Raw genomic sequence first — 18,918 nt, 5'->3', positions numbered from 1 at the left:
CAAATGGTGATTGCAGAACACTGCGACTGCACAGAAGTCGCCTAATTATGGCAACTAGGACTGCTGGAACTGCCATCATAAGTTGGCATGGTCACATGATGGCGTGCCTTATGACTACATTGCTTAGTGACAGAATCCCCAGTTCCAATTACCATCGATAAATAAGGACTACCTGTATTACAGTAGTTGATGTTAACATGTGCCTCTTGTAGCAAGGGAGCACATTCGTTTATTGTAATATCATTTGTATATTTAATTTTAGAAAAACCTTTACTTGAATCTAAAACAAGTTATGATTATTCAACAAGAAAAACATAACCCCTTGAAGAACCAGGTTTTTAGTTGCAGAAAAAACGAGAACAGAAAAGCTAAGACAAATCAGTGCTGTTGATCAGAAGTAAAAGGTTGAATATTGCAATAACTAAAATTGTTTTAACATATATTCTGAGTCCATATCTTTTGACATGGTAGGGTTTTCACACTGCAATTTCTATCTGTAATGCCCTTCTGGGAAGTTTTAAAATTAACATGACAGCAAAATGACTTATGAAGACTTTCCCATGTCAAAAAAACCCAATAAATTGGCCAAAAGTCTGCTTTTTTTTTTCTCTAATCCAAAAATGTCCCCTGTAGTTCTTCTCAAGGACTGATCGTGTACTGAAACACAAACGTATGTGCCATGAAAACCGTGACAAGAAACCCAATAGAAGTGCCACCAAAGTTGGCCTTTTGACTCCTGATGAAGATCAAGGCTTCCCTATGTCTTTGAAAGACTGTTCTTTGCCAAAAAAGAAGAGGCAAAAAACTGAGAAATTGAAATCTTCTGGGATGGATAAAGAAACTGGGACAGATAAATCTGAACATAAGAAAGATAAGAATGATTTCTTGCCATTGTATGCTGGCAATACTAAGATAAAGGATGAATATATGGTGGCAGAATATGCAGTTGAGCTGCCACATTCTTCTGTCACTGGAGGGCATTTACAAGAAGCAAATTCTGGAGAAATACACCCACCTAAACTAGTGCTCAAAAAAGTTAACAGTAAGAGAAATCTAAAGCAGCCACTAGAGCAAAGTCAGACCATTTCATCCTTAGCTTCTTATGAAGACAGCAAGGTTTCAAAATATGCCTTTGATCTTGTGGATAAACAAGGCTTACTGGATGCTGAAGCCAATGCTGACATTGACCAAGTTGATTCTTTACAGGAAGGTCCCAGTAAACCTGTACACAGCAGCACAAACTATGATGATGCGATGCAGTTTTTAAAGAAAAGGCGGTATCTCCAAGCAGCTAATAGTAACAGCAGAGAATATGCTTTGAATGTTGGCACTATTGCATCGCAGCCTTCAGTCACACAGGCTGCTGTTGCTAGTGTGATAGATGAAGGTAGCACAGCATCAATATTGGATACATCAGCACTGAATGTGGAGATTAAAGGAAACCATGACAAAAGTGTCATTCCAGATGAGGTACTTCAAACTCTTTTAGATCATTATTCCCATAAAGCCAATGGCCAGCATGAAATTGCTTTCAACGTGGCTGATACTGAAGTGACTTCCAGTATATCCATAAATTCTTCTGAAGTGTCAGAGGTTACACAAACTGAGAATGTTGCAACAAGTTCTCAAGGCTCATCCTCTGATAAAGCCAGTATGTTACAGGAATATTCCAAGTTTTTGCAGCAAGCTTTGGACAGAACGAGCCAAAATGATGCCTATTTGAACAACTCAAGCCTTAATTTTGTGAATGACAACCAGACTCTTACAGGGCAACCAGCATTCTCTGCTATTGACAAACAGGTCTATGCATCTATACCTGTTAACAGTTTTCGATCAGGAATGAACTCTCCCTTAAGAACAACTCCAGACAAGTCTCATTTTGGACTTATTGTTGGTGATTCCCAGCACTCTTTTCCCTTTTCAGGTGATGAGCCAAATCATTCTTCATCATCCTCTACCCAGGACTTCTTGGATCAAGTGACTTCTCAGAAGAAGGCAGAGGCACAGCCTGTCCATCAAGCATATCAGATAGGTTCTTTTGAGCAACCATTCAGGGCTCAGTATCATGGAACAAGAGCTGGATTATCATCTCAGTTTAATACTGCTAATGGACAAGTGAACCTGCGGGGACCAGGGACAAGTGCTGAATTCCCAGAATTTCCTTTGGTGAATGTAAATGATGCTCGGGCAGGGATGAACTCATCACCTGATGCAACAACAGGCCAAACATTTGGCTAAGAAAATCTGTAGAAATAACATTGGCACTTTACCACAGGTCTGTTGAGAATGAGTGTCTTCTGTATAAGATGGATCCTATACAGATTTAAGGCCTTGTGTTATAATGAAAAAGTAAGCTGGTACAGCATATTAGTAATTACTTTTTTTAATTAATTGTCATTCTTTTTGAATTGCCTTATAAGTGGGTGTCCATTGAAAAGGCAGGTGGCTGTTTCCTTTTTTGAGATCAGGAATTTGCTGTGCTGAGATTGAATACAAAATGAAGCAAACCAAAAAAAAAACAAAAAAAACAAAAAAATAAAAAAATAATCCAGTTAAGATATCTCTCCTATAATAAATTCCTAGTTTGGTAACTCTGATTATCTGGGAGAGAATGATAATTATGAGATTATTCATATTACGTTTCCTAATTAATCTAGCCATTGCACTTCATCAGGGAATATGAATAAGCTGTACAAATCCAAAAGTTTAAACGTCAGGAGATTGTGGCTAGAAGCTACAGTGTGTTGGGGGTGGGGGAGCCTATTTTAAAAACCTCTGTTAAAAAAAGTAATACACATAATGTCCCTTTTATTGGTTTCCTTGAATACACTTTAAGAAAAATAATGATGTTTGCTAGACACATTTTCCTATTTAAATGTTTGATTAATTAAAAGTAATTTAAAAGCAAAATCCCTATTATTCATGCATTTAAATTTTAATTAATTTTTACCAGTGATGACAGGGATTGAGATGTTTAGATTTTAGCAAAATGCTCTGCAGTCTATGTTCCCAGTTTCATAATGTTTATATAAATGATAAACTCCAAAATTTTAAATTTAACTATACTTCATCCTACAAGTTTGCAATAATTAACATTAGAGCACTTAGATCCTTTCTCATATTTCTTCTTTAAAAAAAGCTATTTTTGAGATTTAGGCTCATTATCCTGCATCATTTTCACCTTACATTGTAGGATTTTGTATTAACAATGAAAAGGAAGGGGATGCCTTAACATCCACAAAATTAAGATTGCTTACCCAGAAACTTGGCACTTCAGTTTGTTAGATACAGTAAACTTTCTCTAAAGCAGTCATTCTTGCTGCACATCTTACCTAAATGAATAATTTCACCGTGGTGTTGCCAGCCAGAATTGGTGAACGATGTTAGTGATAGAAAGCTATACAGTCCCTATTTTATTATATTTCATACACCATAAAGTGTATGAAAGGCATTTTATCCCTTTCCCATTTTAACTGTAAATTGTCTTCAGTTAAATAGTGTGCTGCAACAATTCTATATACAATTTTTTAAATGGCATGGTTTTACTTAACATAAATGTTGGGATGGTTTAACCATTTTTAAAACTGAAAAAGTATTTTTACTTTAGTCAGTAACAGAATAAATATTTTATTCTTTTCATGAATTCTATTCTATGTATTCACTAATGGAAAACTTTAGGTAGTATTACCTAAAGGCTGAGTATTAGGAATGTAAGTTTTTTCTCCTTCCCAAAGATAAGAATAATTCAGATAGGGAAGATTATTTTAAGGTATCGTATTCCTTGCTATTACCTCTCACAGAACTTAGGGAACCAGATATCTTAAAAAATGTGGTTAAAAAAAATCCAGAGTAATTGTGACTTTTAATTAAACATAGCTTCCCATTCTGATGGTAGTTTTCTTCCTCTATTCCTTCAGTAGGATTTCAGGGCCATCATAGTATATACCTAACACTTCTGGATGGCAAGATAATCTCATTAAATCTACTTGTGAATCTTCATAGATTCATAGTCTCAACATTCATTATGCATTCTTATCAATCACAAATAGGCTATTTGCATTCTATTTTTCTCTATACAATGCCTAATAATTTACATATTCAGTAAAAAAAGGTCTGTTAATGATACAGTTATAACATAAAAATCTCCAAAGAATTAATCTTTTATTTTTCCATTTTCTAGTTTTATTTCTGCCCCGATAAAATGTGTTAATTTTAACTAAGCATTTCCAACACAATGTCTCAGAATTCCCCTATTTATTTAGTTAACAATAGATTATGTTCCAGAGAGGTAAGCAAGATTACCAAGTAAAACAATGTAGACACATTCAGTAGCTGGAATGAAAAGCTAGGAAAGTTTGAATCCATTTGTGGATAGCCAAGAGGAACCCAAGGTGTGTGGAGCCAGGGTCTGTAACTGTGGAGAAAATAAAGGTGTTTACTTCTTATGAACATACCCATTATGAAAAAAATGAATAAAGGGAGGCGGAATGAACTCTAGCAGACATCCAAAGTGCTCTATCTGCATGGCTAGAAACACCAGAGTGCTTGATTAACTTTCTGATGGCTTCTTGAGATGCACTGAGGGAAGTTACTCCATAGCATCCCTAAATCTGTAGCATTCCTAAATTGGAGGGGGGGTGCTTTAGCAGAGGCTCTTTAAGCCCAAAGTGGCATAGATGGAGTATGCATGCAATATCTCAAGTATGAGTAGAAGCATTCTCTTTGGGTTTTGTGATCCTGTCCACAAAAATCATGCAAGATCCAAAATTGCTTTTTATCTAAAAGCAGCTTTCTAAATTAACTAGGATTAAGTAATTTTATAGGTCTATTTCATGCACACAGTACATATTGTGAGACAGTACTAAACTGTATTTTGCTGGAATAATACTTTATTATATTTTATTTAGGACATCTTAGTTATGGTCCTAAAATCCTTTTCAACTCGATAGTATATTTACAGTTCAGTTGACTATTTTTTTGGTGTCACCTTTAAATGCAAATGCTTACTTTTTTAAGATCTCATTGTCTCAGTCTTCAGTAGATAATATTTGGGTAGATGCTGGGTCAGAGTCTTTCTTAAAAAAATGTAAATGAAGGAATTGGCTTTTGGTTTATAGCTGAAATAGCCACCTTATCCTCTCTTGGTCTTAATTATTCAGGCTATATGATTTATCAAGTATGATTTATTTAAAGAGAAACAGCATGATTAACTGCAGTGCACTACAGGTTTGAAGAACAGTTAGAATGATTTGTTTTTCATTTATGTTGGATCACCTTTCTTGCTTTTTCTGAAATTGGTCTAAAACTTTTAATATAGATTCCAAGGTAAAGCAGGTTGCCACGATATTTTGAGAGAGCAAGCAGTTTGTTGAAACCTGAAATGTTTTTGTGATTTCTGTTGAACACCTGATAATTCCCAAGCTGGTTTTTCCTTGTTTCTCTTGAGTGGTGTAAAGTCATGTAGTAGAGATAAAACTATGACTGTAACTTTAGCCAAGCGTATTGCAGAATATTTGTGTAAGTGCTGCAAACTAAGAGACTGTGGTCAAAATGAATGAAATACATTATAATGTCATATGCTTGCTTTTTTTTTTTCCTTATTTATTTTGTGATTTTCAAGGGGGGTTCAAATCAATAGTGTGAATTAACAAGTTTTAATTATAGCTTTTGGATTTCATTTCCATAGTTTTGGGGTTATCTTCAGAAAAAGCTCCACTTGGATACATACAACATATATTCCATGTTTCCTCAGATTATTTTTAATGATGTGTGTAATATGTTTCATGAATATTTGAAGAAGATCCAGAGTGGATCCAAGATCAGCCTGCTTGAATATTTCAGTATTAACTTGCTTTGTATTTGTAAATTTGCAACCTAAAATTTTGTCGGGTAGAAATTAAATTCTTACTCAAGTTGCAGGGAGATAGATATTAGAATATAGTTCAGAAATTTAGAAAACAGAAATGTGTTTGTGATCTGGGTATTTCATTTGGTAAAACCTCATATGTAATTTTTCCAATTGATAAAATTATTAATAAAAACTATGTTTATATTTTCATAAATTCTGCTCAACAGAAGCCTTGCAACTTTTTGAAATGCTTTTATTTTCTGTTAATGCATGTTTTTTAGGTATGCAAGACTTTTAACTACTCTTTTTGCGTGCAAAGAGGATGTTCTGAGGAAGTATTACAATGAATGAAAAACAACATTATGTTAAATTTAACTTCCATTATTTTTCAATTGATTTGTTTCAGGGAAATTTTCTAATTGCTTTTGCTATACATATATAAAATCATTGTTTCTCTTTTCAATAATAATTAAAAGAGAGAGAGAGAGAGAGAGAGATCTTTTGGTAGTACACACAAATAGAAGCAAGCAATTTTCTCAGAGTTGTTTCTTGCATTCTTTACCCCAGTAGATGGAAAAGTAAAAATGTGTAAATGTTTATTTTATTTTTTTATGCAATATTGTTCTGTAAATATGAGTTATTAAATAAGGATGTACCTATGATTGAATCTTTTGATTCAGCACAGTTAAGAGTTTATATATAAAATATAAATGTGTCTTGACAATCAAGGACTTACTGTCAGTCTTCCTTTATGATGTTTTATTAATGTTATGCATTCCATTTGTTAGACTTGAGTACCAATGTGGGAATTTGTATTGTCTGTAAAGTATGTAATGTTTTTACAGCTTGTTTTTAAACTAAAAAGGAAAAAAAAGAACCTTGTATATAAAAGATCATAGTACTGCTTTATATCAGGAGGCATATGATGTACTGTATGTAAGCAATAATGCCTAACCATGCTAACTGTACAAGTAGCATAAGGATAGTTCCAAAAACTGTTTGGGGGATTCAATAGCTTTGTTTAAGTTAATGTTTTTAATCAATAAATCCAACATTTTTCTGTTTGAAGCATAATGTTGTTTACACAGCACAATCGGAGTTGCAGGAAGAACAGACTTTAGATCTGTATTACACCTGCACACACATTCATTATGAAACTAATGGCTCAGTTGCACTTCTGTAAGATGATGAAGACTACAAATGTTAGTGTCCTGGAAGGAAGAAAAGACTTTTCTCCCACACCATTTCTGTGCCGCTTGAAAATATGAATATGCATCTATATAAATCAGATTTGTGCAATACAAAAAAAAATAGTTCTGTTCATATTGTACACTGCAGTTGAGCATTGAGTCATGGTTTATTTTTATAAAATTACTTTTTGCTATAGGAATTATCAGTTGATGAGATGAGCTTTATTTAATTCAAGGAAAAGAAATCAAAAAGTCAAACTAAAACTGAGTTTGAACTGTGGTTTCAAGCTGTACAGAGCAACAGAATTATTTGAAAACTCTCATTGTTTCAGTGGAGAAAGATCACAGATTTATAAATGTAAATGACCTACATTTTATAGGAGGAAATGTTTTTAAATGCTAGTCATTTATATAATATGTGCTTTGAAGGATTTGCTAGTTCACTTCTGTCACTTTTAGTACACTGGTATCTTTTTATATGTAATGTATGCTTTTTATTATTGTAGCAAATCATTTCACTAGAAGGAATTTTGCAACAGTGTTTGGGGAAATTTTATTGTCGAAAACTAATTATACTGGATTTTGTCTCTGTAGTTTTGTCTTTATTTTAACAGTGTTGGGAAAAGAATCCTGGTATTCAAATAAACCCAACTTTATTTTTAGAGTATACTCAGTGAACCATGCTGTGTGATCTACAAATGGGTCCAGAAATAGGATAACTTTGGAAAAAAGCATAAAGTTTTATTGTACAGCCCATTAAAAGAATGCAGTGCTTGGACCCAAGGAAAGAATAGAAGAATTTTGCTGGAATGCATTTTCTGATACAGTATTTGTTTCCCTGAAATCATATGCATTCTTTAACTTTTAGTTCATAAAATCCCCTCTAATATCAATAATGATTTATTTTAATGTTAATACAGTATTAGCATACAATAACAAATCTGTTTTACTGTTACTCATGGTTTTATCAAAGCCAATTAAATTCCCAGTTTAAACCTGAAAATATGTATAAATAATACAGACCATTTTGTATAAACCTTGAAAGTATAAATTTGTGTAATTATTTTGTATTTGAAATAAATTAGGTGATGCAGGATTCCTGGAACATCAGGAATTTCGTGATGACTGTGTATTTCTGTGGTGATTGTGAATGAATGGTGGTTGCTTATTTGAGAAATGCAAATCGTTGTAAGAGACAAAAGAAATAATAGTGAGTACACTCACACAATAATTCATTTTTCGAAAATATAGACTGTACAATTCTTGAAGAAAGTGCCCAAATTTTCCTGCAACGATAGTTTTTCTTTGTGTGTGCATGTCTGTCTCTCTCTCTGCGTGTATGAGAGAATAAATTATCAGGAAGTGCCAGTTCATGCAGTATGACCATGTAATTGACTCCTAATGTTGTCACACTTTCAGTTTTCGCTTCATCCATTTATAATGTTTGCCTTTTTTTTCTTTGTGCTTTAGCAAATAAAATAATAAGCATATTAAAAAAGACAATTGACTCCTTAAGCTATCAACTAAACTCGTAGGAAGAAATCAAAAAAAGAAATTGTTGCCTTCAGAACTGCATAGATATTATAGACAATTACTGTTTTGCCCTCTTTTCCATTAATCTACCTCTGGGCTCAGGCTAAGGATGTATTTCAGCCAAACCTTGTATTTTCAGGCAATTCCATCCAATATATATTTTTTCCACTACAGTGGTAGTGAACTGTAATGAACTGTGTAAGTAGAGTCCAACAACAAGTACTGCCTGACAATTAAGCCGGAACTGCTTGTAGGATCAGAGTTTTAGTATAAAAAAGGTTTTACTCAGAAATCAAAATATACTTTTTAAAAAATATAGTTAAACATTCTCAGGTGGAACATTGATGCTTCAACTTCCCCATCATTATGAGCAATTTTCATATTTTTTAAAATGTTCAAATTATTCTTAAATACATTGTAATAATTGTAGCTTACATAAAACTAGCTTATTTGGAATAAGGGTAAAATGATTTGGATGAAGTATGTGTGCAGGAAATATAGTTTAATCATCCTTACTCTCTCACAAGCATCATTGAAATCATTCAGGTGGTTTCTCTCCAAAACAAAACTGATGACAGTCACTATAGTAAGTGTGTGTAGAAATATTGATTTTAAGTCAGCATTTTAAGATAAATTGTGGGAGAAGCTGGAAGCCTCCTCAACTGTTCAGTATCTGCTACGTCTAATTCATAATCTTGCTGAGGGTACAAAGCTGAAAGTCAGATGTAACCCCCAGGCACTTGCATCAGTAGGCAAGGTCAAGAGGAGGGCGGGACAACAAAAGCAATGTCATGCTGTAAGCCTCACTATCTCCCCAAAGTAATTTAACATCCACTGTACCAACAAAGAGAGTTAAACAGGGATGTATATTAGCCCCGTTATTGTTTAACTTCTACATAAATGACTTGGTAGATTCCTAGCAAATTTGGACTTTCATCTGTCTAAGTTGAGTGAGAAATCTGTTATATACAGATGACATGGTTACATTATTAGGACTAATATAGGTCTCAGAAGAGCAATGAAGACTCTTACATAGTTCTCCAAGAAGATAAACTGCAAATTATCTATCAAAAGACCAAAATCCTGAGTTTTGCTAGGAGATCTAAGAGTCATGCCTAGCACAGAAACAAGCAATTAAGTCAGTTATAATCCTTTAAGTATTTGGGAGTGGTTTTTCATATTCCTATATTGCCCAAAATGCTCAAGGAGTACATCTGCCATTAAAGTGTTGTGAACAGAAGGGAGCTATATATTATTTACAGTAAAAACACTGGCAGAGATAGTCTGCAGTGCACAGCTGGGTCTGGCCTGCTGAGTGAATTCAAACTAAAGTTTCAAGATCAGCAATCCAGGTGTCTCACTGTGTTACAGTTGCTGGTGTTTAGTGAAAGTGGAGGCTGGACCATAGATAACTATACTAAACAACTAGCTAAAACTATCTTTTTCCCTTCTGGGCCTCTGTCTCTGGATGGATTCCAGTCTGTTTGGAAGTAATCCCTGATGATGAAGTCAGGTTCCCTAGGGGTCTCTTACTCCTATCTATAGTCCCTGGGATTTGATCAGGCCAACTCTGTGTTGAAACAACAGATATGGACATAGAGCACCAGGTTGATCTAAATAGGCTTTCAAATCTACCTATGGAGTCCTTGGTGCTGTCTGAGCTTCGTTGATTGCTTTCAGATGTTTCATTACTGGACCAGGTAATGAATGTTTATTAATGATGTTTACGATATTACCTAGTCGGGTAATGAAATATCTGCAAGTAAACAACCAAGCTCAGAGAGCACCAAGGACTCCACAGTTCAACCCTCTTGTATTGAAATCTACCTATCATTGACAACTGTAAATGTACAGTAGCACTTGTGGCACATCTTATGCAATTAGAAGTATCTAAACCTAGAAGGGTTTCTCAAACTAGAAACCCCAACTCTTGCATGGTGTGATACCTTCCCTTCAACTGTTTTAGGGGAAAATAAAATATTATGTATCTGGAACATTGATGCTCCTGCAAGTCTGGAAAAGTTGAGTTTTCTGAACATGGCTTTCAGTGTTAATTCAGGAGGAAATATGAAGTGCTTTTATCTCCCCAACTTTTTGAAAATGTTCTAGATCATACAACTCAAGCCTCTGTTCATTAGAACCAGACTGTAATCTCACAATAACATATACAGTTGCTATATTTTGCACTGCAGCATGTATAACCCCCAGGATCTGACTGCCAGCAAGGGTTGATGAGAGGGAAACCATACTCATATTACATCATTGTCTAGGTGATCTAAGCTTTAATGTTTCATTGGTATAAATCTTCATTGCATCATGGTTATTAGTATTAATTTTGATTTGTAGAGACAATTTTTAGAGTTAAAATATCCAGTTCTGGGCTAGTAATGTTAAGCTTTTGTTATTTACTATAGTTTACAGCTTAGCTTGCTTCTGCGTAGAAGTAGTATTTTTTCATTGTTATCGTTATTAATATTTAGAACGCTTTATATTTTATGTTGCATGTTTTCTTCCAGGTAGTCTTAGTATTAATATTTAATAACAGCATGCATTTAATACTAATGTTAATACTTTAGTTCTTTTTTTATACATTATAGTCTAGACGGATAAAGTTACAAATGATTGATCATTATTCATTCTTGCTCAGTTTTTGAAAATTGGTAAGATAGAACTTCAAATACTGTGTATATTTTATGATGGAAGATGTATCTTTTTCAGTTAAACTTTACAAAGAGTAACAATCCTAAATACACTTTTTATAAATAAACTCCATTCAATATAAGCCAATTCACTATTGACTCAGCATAAATAACACAGATGTAAATCCACTGGGTTGTTGAATTCAGCTGTGCTCCACCCAGGTACTGTACAGAAATTCATTTTTGCTGTGCAATGTGAGAAACAGCTTCCTTTTTAAAAAGGAAAGTAGAAACTCTGCTTTTTCCCCTCACAGCCAAATCTGTAGAATGGCAATTAACTTTTTTGGTAGCTGATACTGGAGAAAATCCCAAATACTAGTGCCACTAATCAAAATTATTCAGCCTCACATTGTAAACTTTATAGAACGTTTCAATGGTAATTTAGGATCAACAGCAATAAATTAGAAGAAATGTGTCTCACAGGATTTCATTATTCCTATCATATCTGTGTGCTCTTCATGTATTTTTTCTGTGAACTCAAATTCATACCAAATGTTCTATAAAAGGTTGTAGTAGGATAGTCATGTCTGAATCCCTATGGAGCTATGCTACTTATTATGCGTGACATGGAAATAATGTAAACTTGAACCATGTAATGAAGTGGCTGAACCAGATGCTAGTCAGGTATTTGGGCTATTTTCCACCATTCATTTCAATTTTGTAGAGAATCTGTATAACACTGTTTAATCATAAGCCTATATTTTAATCTCTTTTTCTCCTGTGAATGGGGTTAATGTGGGCAGAAAAATATGAATTGGAAGTGTCAATCTAAATATGCGAATGTTCCATGGTGCTTTGTTCTTACTGGCCTGGCCTTAGGAGAGATTGGTGGCTTTAGCATCAGCAATACACATTATCCATGATATCCCCCATTCCCTTATATACAAATCTGAGCACACATGAATGTTTCATCCATCTGCCGATGCTATTTTTTACACTTCTTTTTTAATACTAAAATTTGAGAGAGTGTCAAAGTCCTATAGCTGTAGTTTTAGAAATAGCTTGGTGCTTTGCATCTATCCACCTTTTATGTTCAGAGATTAAGGAACATTTATCATTCTCAGCACAGAAGTTGGCAATCTATTTATAAGCACTGTGTATTATTTTCTACATTCTGTATTCTACATAATCCGCAATAAATGCATGTTTTCTTGATAATCAGATTCCTATGTAGAAGGAATAAGTATGCAGTAAAATCCAATTGTGAGCACAATAGGAAGGAGACCCGTTCCTTCCTGCAGGCCTCCATGTACCCTCAAAATGGGTACAATGGGAGGTCCCTCAGTGCTTCAAAGGGGTTTTTGAGAGAGGCCTGGTGGGCTGTAATGGGGAGGGAATTGCTAAAATTTCTGTTGCACGAGCAGAGTTTGGCTGGCACAACTGGATGCCACCCTTACTGGCTACTTTATCATCAGGAATAAGTTGCTATTTTTCATGTCCAGGATGACCAAATAACATTTCATTGTTAATAAAAACACAAAATGATACATATTTATGATAAGCTGGTATGTTGTAGTTCCAGAATTCTACTGTAAAAAAACAAGTGTATAAGCAACTGGGTACTACAGCTACAATCACACTCACAACTATTGTGCTATAAGGGGACAGAGCGGAAATGTTCACTGGGGAGAAGAGAGGTAAACCTGGGTAAAACAAGTATGTAGAATTCTACATACGTTTTATCATCCCCAGTGCAGTGATGTGGAAGGGATAATGGAGACCTTGAAATGTGGGAACAAGTGTGCGCTGTGAATTGCAGTTTAACCAACCACGCAACTTGGAAAAACAAGTTTGCTTTTAATACAGTCAGGTTCTCACAGAAAAAAAAGGAAGCACAGGACACTACCTACCAAAAAAACTGTTTTACACTCTCAAAAAATCCAACTACAATTTTAGCAAGTATTCATGATTATAGTATTTTCAAATATTAGATCAGAGATGGGTAACTTTTGGATGGCTGGGGCTACATGTCACCATTTAGGAAAGGACAAGAGCTGCAGTTGGTAGGATGAGAGCACGAGGTGGGCCAGGCTACAGCAAGCAGAGCAGTTCAGCTGGGGATTCCCATTTTCCCCACTAGGAATGGGGGAGAGGGGTCACTTGTCTCTATGAGTTAAGCCTACTTTAAGGCTTACACTATAGCTCTTATGTGTGTGGTGCCTCAAAATGACAGGAAACTATGGGTGATTCTGGGCCTAAAAATTGAGCAGTATTGTTAGAAGTAGCTCAAGAGGCCACAACTTCAGATTGCTCAGCCTTGATCATAAACCATTGGATGAAGGATCTGTCATAGCCATCCTTTTCAAACAGCCATGTACCCAGATAATACGATATAAAGGATGTAGTAACAAAACTATAGTCGAGTAACATTCTTTGGTTGAATAGTACAATAGTGTAGGTGCTATCTTGGATTTGTACACTGTATCTTTTTATATCAGCAGAAGAGAATAAAACATTTTCTCCCACAACTGTTTTAATATGATGGTCTATGAAACTGAAAGCAAGAATTCAATTATGGTATTCCTCTGGAATTTGATAACTTAGATGCTACATGAAATAGAATGGTGGCTATAAACTGTTTGCATAGATTAATAATTAATTCTTTCAGAATCTTCATGAAATATTTGTATCGATTATTTTTACCAATGCAAGTTGATTACTTTTTTCTTCTCTCTCTGAAGAATAGAACTGTCTGGAACAAGTCTGGTGACATCCAACATTGAGTACACTTCTTTTCCTTTTCTTTCTTTCCCTCAAGCCCTCTAGAATATATTTTAAGGGTGCAGAATCTGTAGTAGAAAGAGGGAAATTTCTTCTGTCAGGTGTCTCCAGTAGACAGACCCAACTGGATTTCACCAACTTTTATTTTAGTAAAAACGGCTGTATATTTATGATTATCTTTTTTCTTTTTTATGTCTTTTGATACTAAACTTCTATATGGATGGCAAAATGTAACAGCCTGTGGTAATCTCTATGGTACTTTTTTAGTTGGAAAAAGTATTTTAAGAATAGAGGGATATGCAATAACTGTGAGATTGTTCATTCAGTTTATACCAAGTTTGATCTCTTCCTATGCAACTTCTGTAGGATCAGGAGGAAACCATTATAAATCTATTATTAGAGGGTGTGTGTGTGTGTGTGTGTGTGTGTGTGTGATATAGTTAAACATAAGGGAATATAAAGAGGCACTTACATGGTTGAAGTGTCTAAACAAATATGATTCCACAATAATGCATATCTGCTGATGAACCAACAGGAATATTCCATTCTGATTAGCTGATTGCTAGTAAGTCTTTTGCATCCTATCAATTGCTTATAGCAGGAATTATCTCAATTTGTAACAAATATATTTCTCTTTGATTTGCCTCCATAAATCATTGGCCTTTGGATGACTGTATTTAGAGGGATATTGTAGGAGGAGAGCTGTGTTACTCTATAGTGGCAAAAACTCAGAAATCTGGTACCACCTTTTCATCTTTTTTTTTAATTCTAAATTTAATTTAATTTTTCACAAAGTAGTAATGAAATAATTTAAACATAAACAGCAAAGAACAGCCCTCAGCCCACCTTGCAATCAGGCATAAGGATACATATAAACAGTATAAATTCACATGAAGGAAAATCTTGATAAATGTAAATTATAGGTAGTCCTCACTTAACCATTCGTTTAGTTTGAAGTTACAATGGTGCTGAACAAAGGGACTTACAACCGGTCCTTGCACTTACAACCATCACAGCACCCCCACAGTCACATGATTGCAATCTGGGCGCTTGACAACCAGCTTGCACTTACGACTGTTGCAGTGTCCTGGGATCATGTGATCACCATTTGCGACCGTCCCAGCCAGCTTCCAGCAAGCAAAATCAATAGGGAACCATGTGATTCACTTAACGACCACATGGTTCGCTTAATGGCTGCAGCAATTCACTTAATCACCATTGCAAAAAAAGGTGGTAAAATTGGGTGTGACTCACTTAACAACCACCCCGCTTAACAATGAATTTTCCAGTCCCTATTGTGGTTGTTAAGCAGGGCTACCTGTAAAGAATAGGATGCAGAAAAATGAGAATGTTGCAGTAATGCTATATGAGGGCATGCCTCATTATTAACTATTTTTGAAAGAACACAATGCTTAAACTGATCATACAATCTTCTGTTTACCACTTTGGGGATTACTTTCCTAAACCGGTGTTTTTGGAGCTTTGGTCCAATATCCAAAGAGGAGCAGATTTTCTGTTTTTGTCAAGCTTTTTTGTGAATCAGAAAACTCTTCTGGCTTTATTTAATTATTTATTATTTGGAAAGTAAATGCAAAGAATCACAGAAAAAGATAAAAGGAAAAAAATTATATTGATTTGCATGAAAAAAGGAGAAAAAAATAAATAAAAATATTATTAGGAAAATACTTGATTCCAAATTATACTCTTCCTACCCATTTTGCCTCAAATGATAATTGCAGTCAATATATTTCTAAGCATTAGAATTGTTTCTGGTTTCTATGTAAGACTTTTTGTCTATTTTTTCCCTTAAAAACCATATGTAATCTAAGTGTGCCTTGCTAGTGATATGTGATACAAAAGGGAATCATTCTTGCTTAAATTTTTTTGAGCTTCTGTTGTAAATATATATGGTTAGTTTTCCCATTGTGCCACAGTTTCCTAATCGGCAAAGTGCTTTGTTTACAGTGTGGTACCAGATTTATCCTTGTGGCTGTCAATATGTATCTTAATAAATTACTGTGTTTCTTGTTTATATGTTCTAAAATATAAACATAAATATTTCCAATTCCTAGTAGAAATATTTGAGGTATATATTGTGTATTTCTTTCCAGTACTTTTGAGGGTTTTTTAATATAACCACCATATATGATAAATATTCCCTCTTTAGCATGACATTTCCAACTTTTTAAATTATATGACTTATCTATTTTTGTGAATATTGACAGAATTATATACCATCTGTAAAATATTTTATACTAATTTTTTCCTTAAATTATAACTTGGGGTAAATTGTATTGATTTTTTCCCCATAATTCTCCTCATTGTTGTATTATAATTGTTTCTTTAAAAATTTACATCCACTTTATCATGTCGTTTTTGATTTGTTCAAGCTCCTTGTTATATTTTAGTAGCAATTTATATATACATCCCAATAGCTGGTCTTGATTCTGTATAAGTATTTCCAATTCTGTCATCTTTCTTAATCCATCCTTTCTTAAGATCACTTTTTGTTCTTTCAGCAATTTGTAAACAGATCAACTAGGGTAAATTCCTGCCTTCATTGAATAATTCTTGCTTTTGGGAGTCTGAGTTCACATGCATATGTAATTACAGTTCTCTTATTGTAATCATCCCCAGAATAAAAACCATTTATTTATTTAATTAACTTCTATTTAATGGTGAAGCTGTTTTTTTTAAAATGCCATGTTTTTATCAAACTTTATCTTATCACATGTCCTTTCAGATTTTTGTTTGTTTGTTTCAATACACTGTAACTATCTATGAAATCCAGACTCTGATAGCACCTTTTCTGACTAACACATTTTGTTAAAAGACATGAGTTTTGTGATCTACAGCTCACTTCATCAGATGCATGGACTGCTAGATTGATGTAGGATTTATCTTTTCGGTAAACTGCCCAGAGTTGCTTTTTAACGAGATGGTGACAAATTTAATAAATAAATAAATAAATAAATAAGCAAGCAAGCAAGCTTGGAGTGAGTTGGGGGAAAGGAAGGGGAAGATAAGTTGGTTATGCAGATGCAGATTACATGTGAGACAGATTACAAGTACTTTATCAATTAACAATTGTAATGTGTTAAAACCCATTGTGTTTCTTGAGACCCTCTGAAATTGCTTGAAAACTTGATGTATGTAAGTTCAACAATTTCTCATTTCATGGTGCTGTTAAAATCCCACTTTCCTAAAACAGTCACTATGGAGTGTCCTGGGAGGTTGAAATGCTTTGACGTTATCTTGTCCTCATTTTGAGTCCTGATGTCAAACTTGTATCAGTTATTTCTTTTGTGCAAAGTTTGCCCTGTTTATCCTATGTAGCATCTAGAGGGGCATTGTTGGCAAACCACATGGGAGGAAGAACACCTCTAAACTTGTACACTTGTTGGGCCCTGTGATACAGCTGTTGGGGGCAAAGTAAACATCTGTATTTGTTGAAGGGTCTGGTTCTCATGCTGGCATTATTGCCCTGTTTCTTGCTGTTTGTGAGAATCTGCTTCAGGTTGGTGGTTGTCTGTATGCAAGTATGGGCCTGCCACTGAATGCCTGAAAAAATACAGTATCATTGTCTGGTATGGTCTGTAGCTTATTAATGATGCATTGGAGTGGCTTATGCTGTGAGCTGTAGATGGCAATCCATAGTATTCTGTTGTTCAGTTTCTGTATTCTGTTTTTTGTTTTTAATAGGCCCTCCCTGGTTATTGATCTGGCTCGGTTGATTTGTTTATTGATCTTGTTGCGGGTAGTTCAGTTTCCTGAATGTCTGGTTTTAATGTCTGATGTAAGTACCCCTCACGAATGAGTCTGCATGTACTGCTATTTTATCTATGTTCATGTGCAGTTCTTTAGCCAAACTCTTTAGCTTACTGGCTTATCCTGAAGCTGAAAGTGCTACTTCCATTGTGGATTTTCAGAAATCAAGGTTGCACCTATAAAAAACCTTGAGCAAAAGCCCTGTTTTTCAGAAATTCAGAATGGTAGTTGGGGCTTGGAAAACATTGTAAGCCACAAAATATATTTAAAAAAAAACACAGGCAACAGGAAGTAAAATGGTAATGCCTTTGCAGATTAACTGACCGTTTTGGTTTAGCACGTCACACAAACACAGCCACAGTTTGCTCATAGGCTGGAAGGATTTGTAAGTCACGTTTGTCTTATCTCTTTCAAGCCCTTTCATGTGCTATCTGGGCTCTCTATTTTCTTTTCTTTACTTACTGCTCTTTATTTTGCCAGGAGCTTTTCAGTGCCAAGATATGTTCTTGGTAGGTTGCTGAAGAAACAAAGAATACTCAGTAATGCTCCATACTTCCACATTCCAATCTCATCTACTGCTCATCTATGTTGTCGACCAGGTCTTGGAATCGAGGGGCAATTGTAGAAACCCACATTCCAACAGGGGAAAAGATTTCTCTCCCTGTTCTTCATCTTGCTGACTGCTTACCTGCATTCTTCAAGCATGCAAGCAATAAGAAGGAACACAGCCTCCAATTGCCTTAATCTCTTTTGCCTCAACTTCCTTCTGAGCACTGATGTGCATTGACTCCAGACAAAGGGAGACAGGACAAGGTAACAAACTGCCATGATAATGGCAAGAAGATGAACTCATTCGGAGGAAAAGAATCCTCTTCAGTCTCCCAAAATCTCAAATCAATACTTGAATCTCTGCAATTATTTGACTCTGTGTCACTGATGAATTCCTTACTCATATGTACAGTTTTACCTCTTTATTCACATTCACATACTTCTCTCAAGGAAACATCTCACTGCTGAAGTCACTGCAGTATTGCTCATTATTACTCATGGCTACCCTGTCCAGTGGTACTGTAACATTCTAGAGTCGTCATTATTTAGAGCATAGCACAGGCAAATTTAGTAGCTGTGTGTTTGTCTCTGATACTCAAAGAAAGCAATT

At 34.9% G+C, this 18,918-nt stretch overlaps 1 protein-coding gene across 4 annotated transcripts in view; it reads left to right on the top strand.

The window, feature by feature from the left end:
• ZNF148 (zinc finger protein 148) overlaps window positions 1–8,160 on the top strand; it is a 60,086-nt gene extending 51,926 nt beyond the window's left edge. For all 4 annotated transcript variants that reach the window (XM_088146464.1, XM_088146465.1, XM_088146463.1 and 1 more), the window contains one exon: window positions 634–8,160. In XM_088146464.1, coding sequence (XP_088002590.1) covers window positions 634–2,238 — 1,605 coding nt within the window. In that variant the 3' untranslated portion in view covers window positions 2,239–8,160. The remainder of the gene's footprint in view (window positions 1–633) is intronic.
• Window positions 8,161–18,918: the final 10,758 nt, after the last annotated feature.

The sequence above is a fragment of the Python bivittatus genome, unplaced genomic scaffold (genome assembly GCF_059951505.1).
Source record: "Python bivittatus isolate LINGU-HERP-01145 unplaced genomic scaffold, Pbiv_v1 ctg000480_np1212, whole genome shotgun sequence".
Classification (NCBI taxonomy): Eukaryota; Metazoa; Chordata; class Lepidosauria; order Squamata; family Pythonidae; genus Python; species Python bivittatus.
This window is presented reverse-complemented; position numbering and strand designations above follow the sequence as displayed.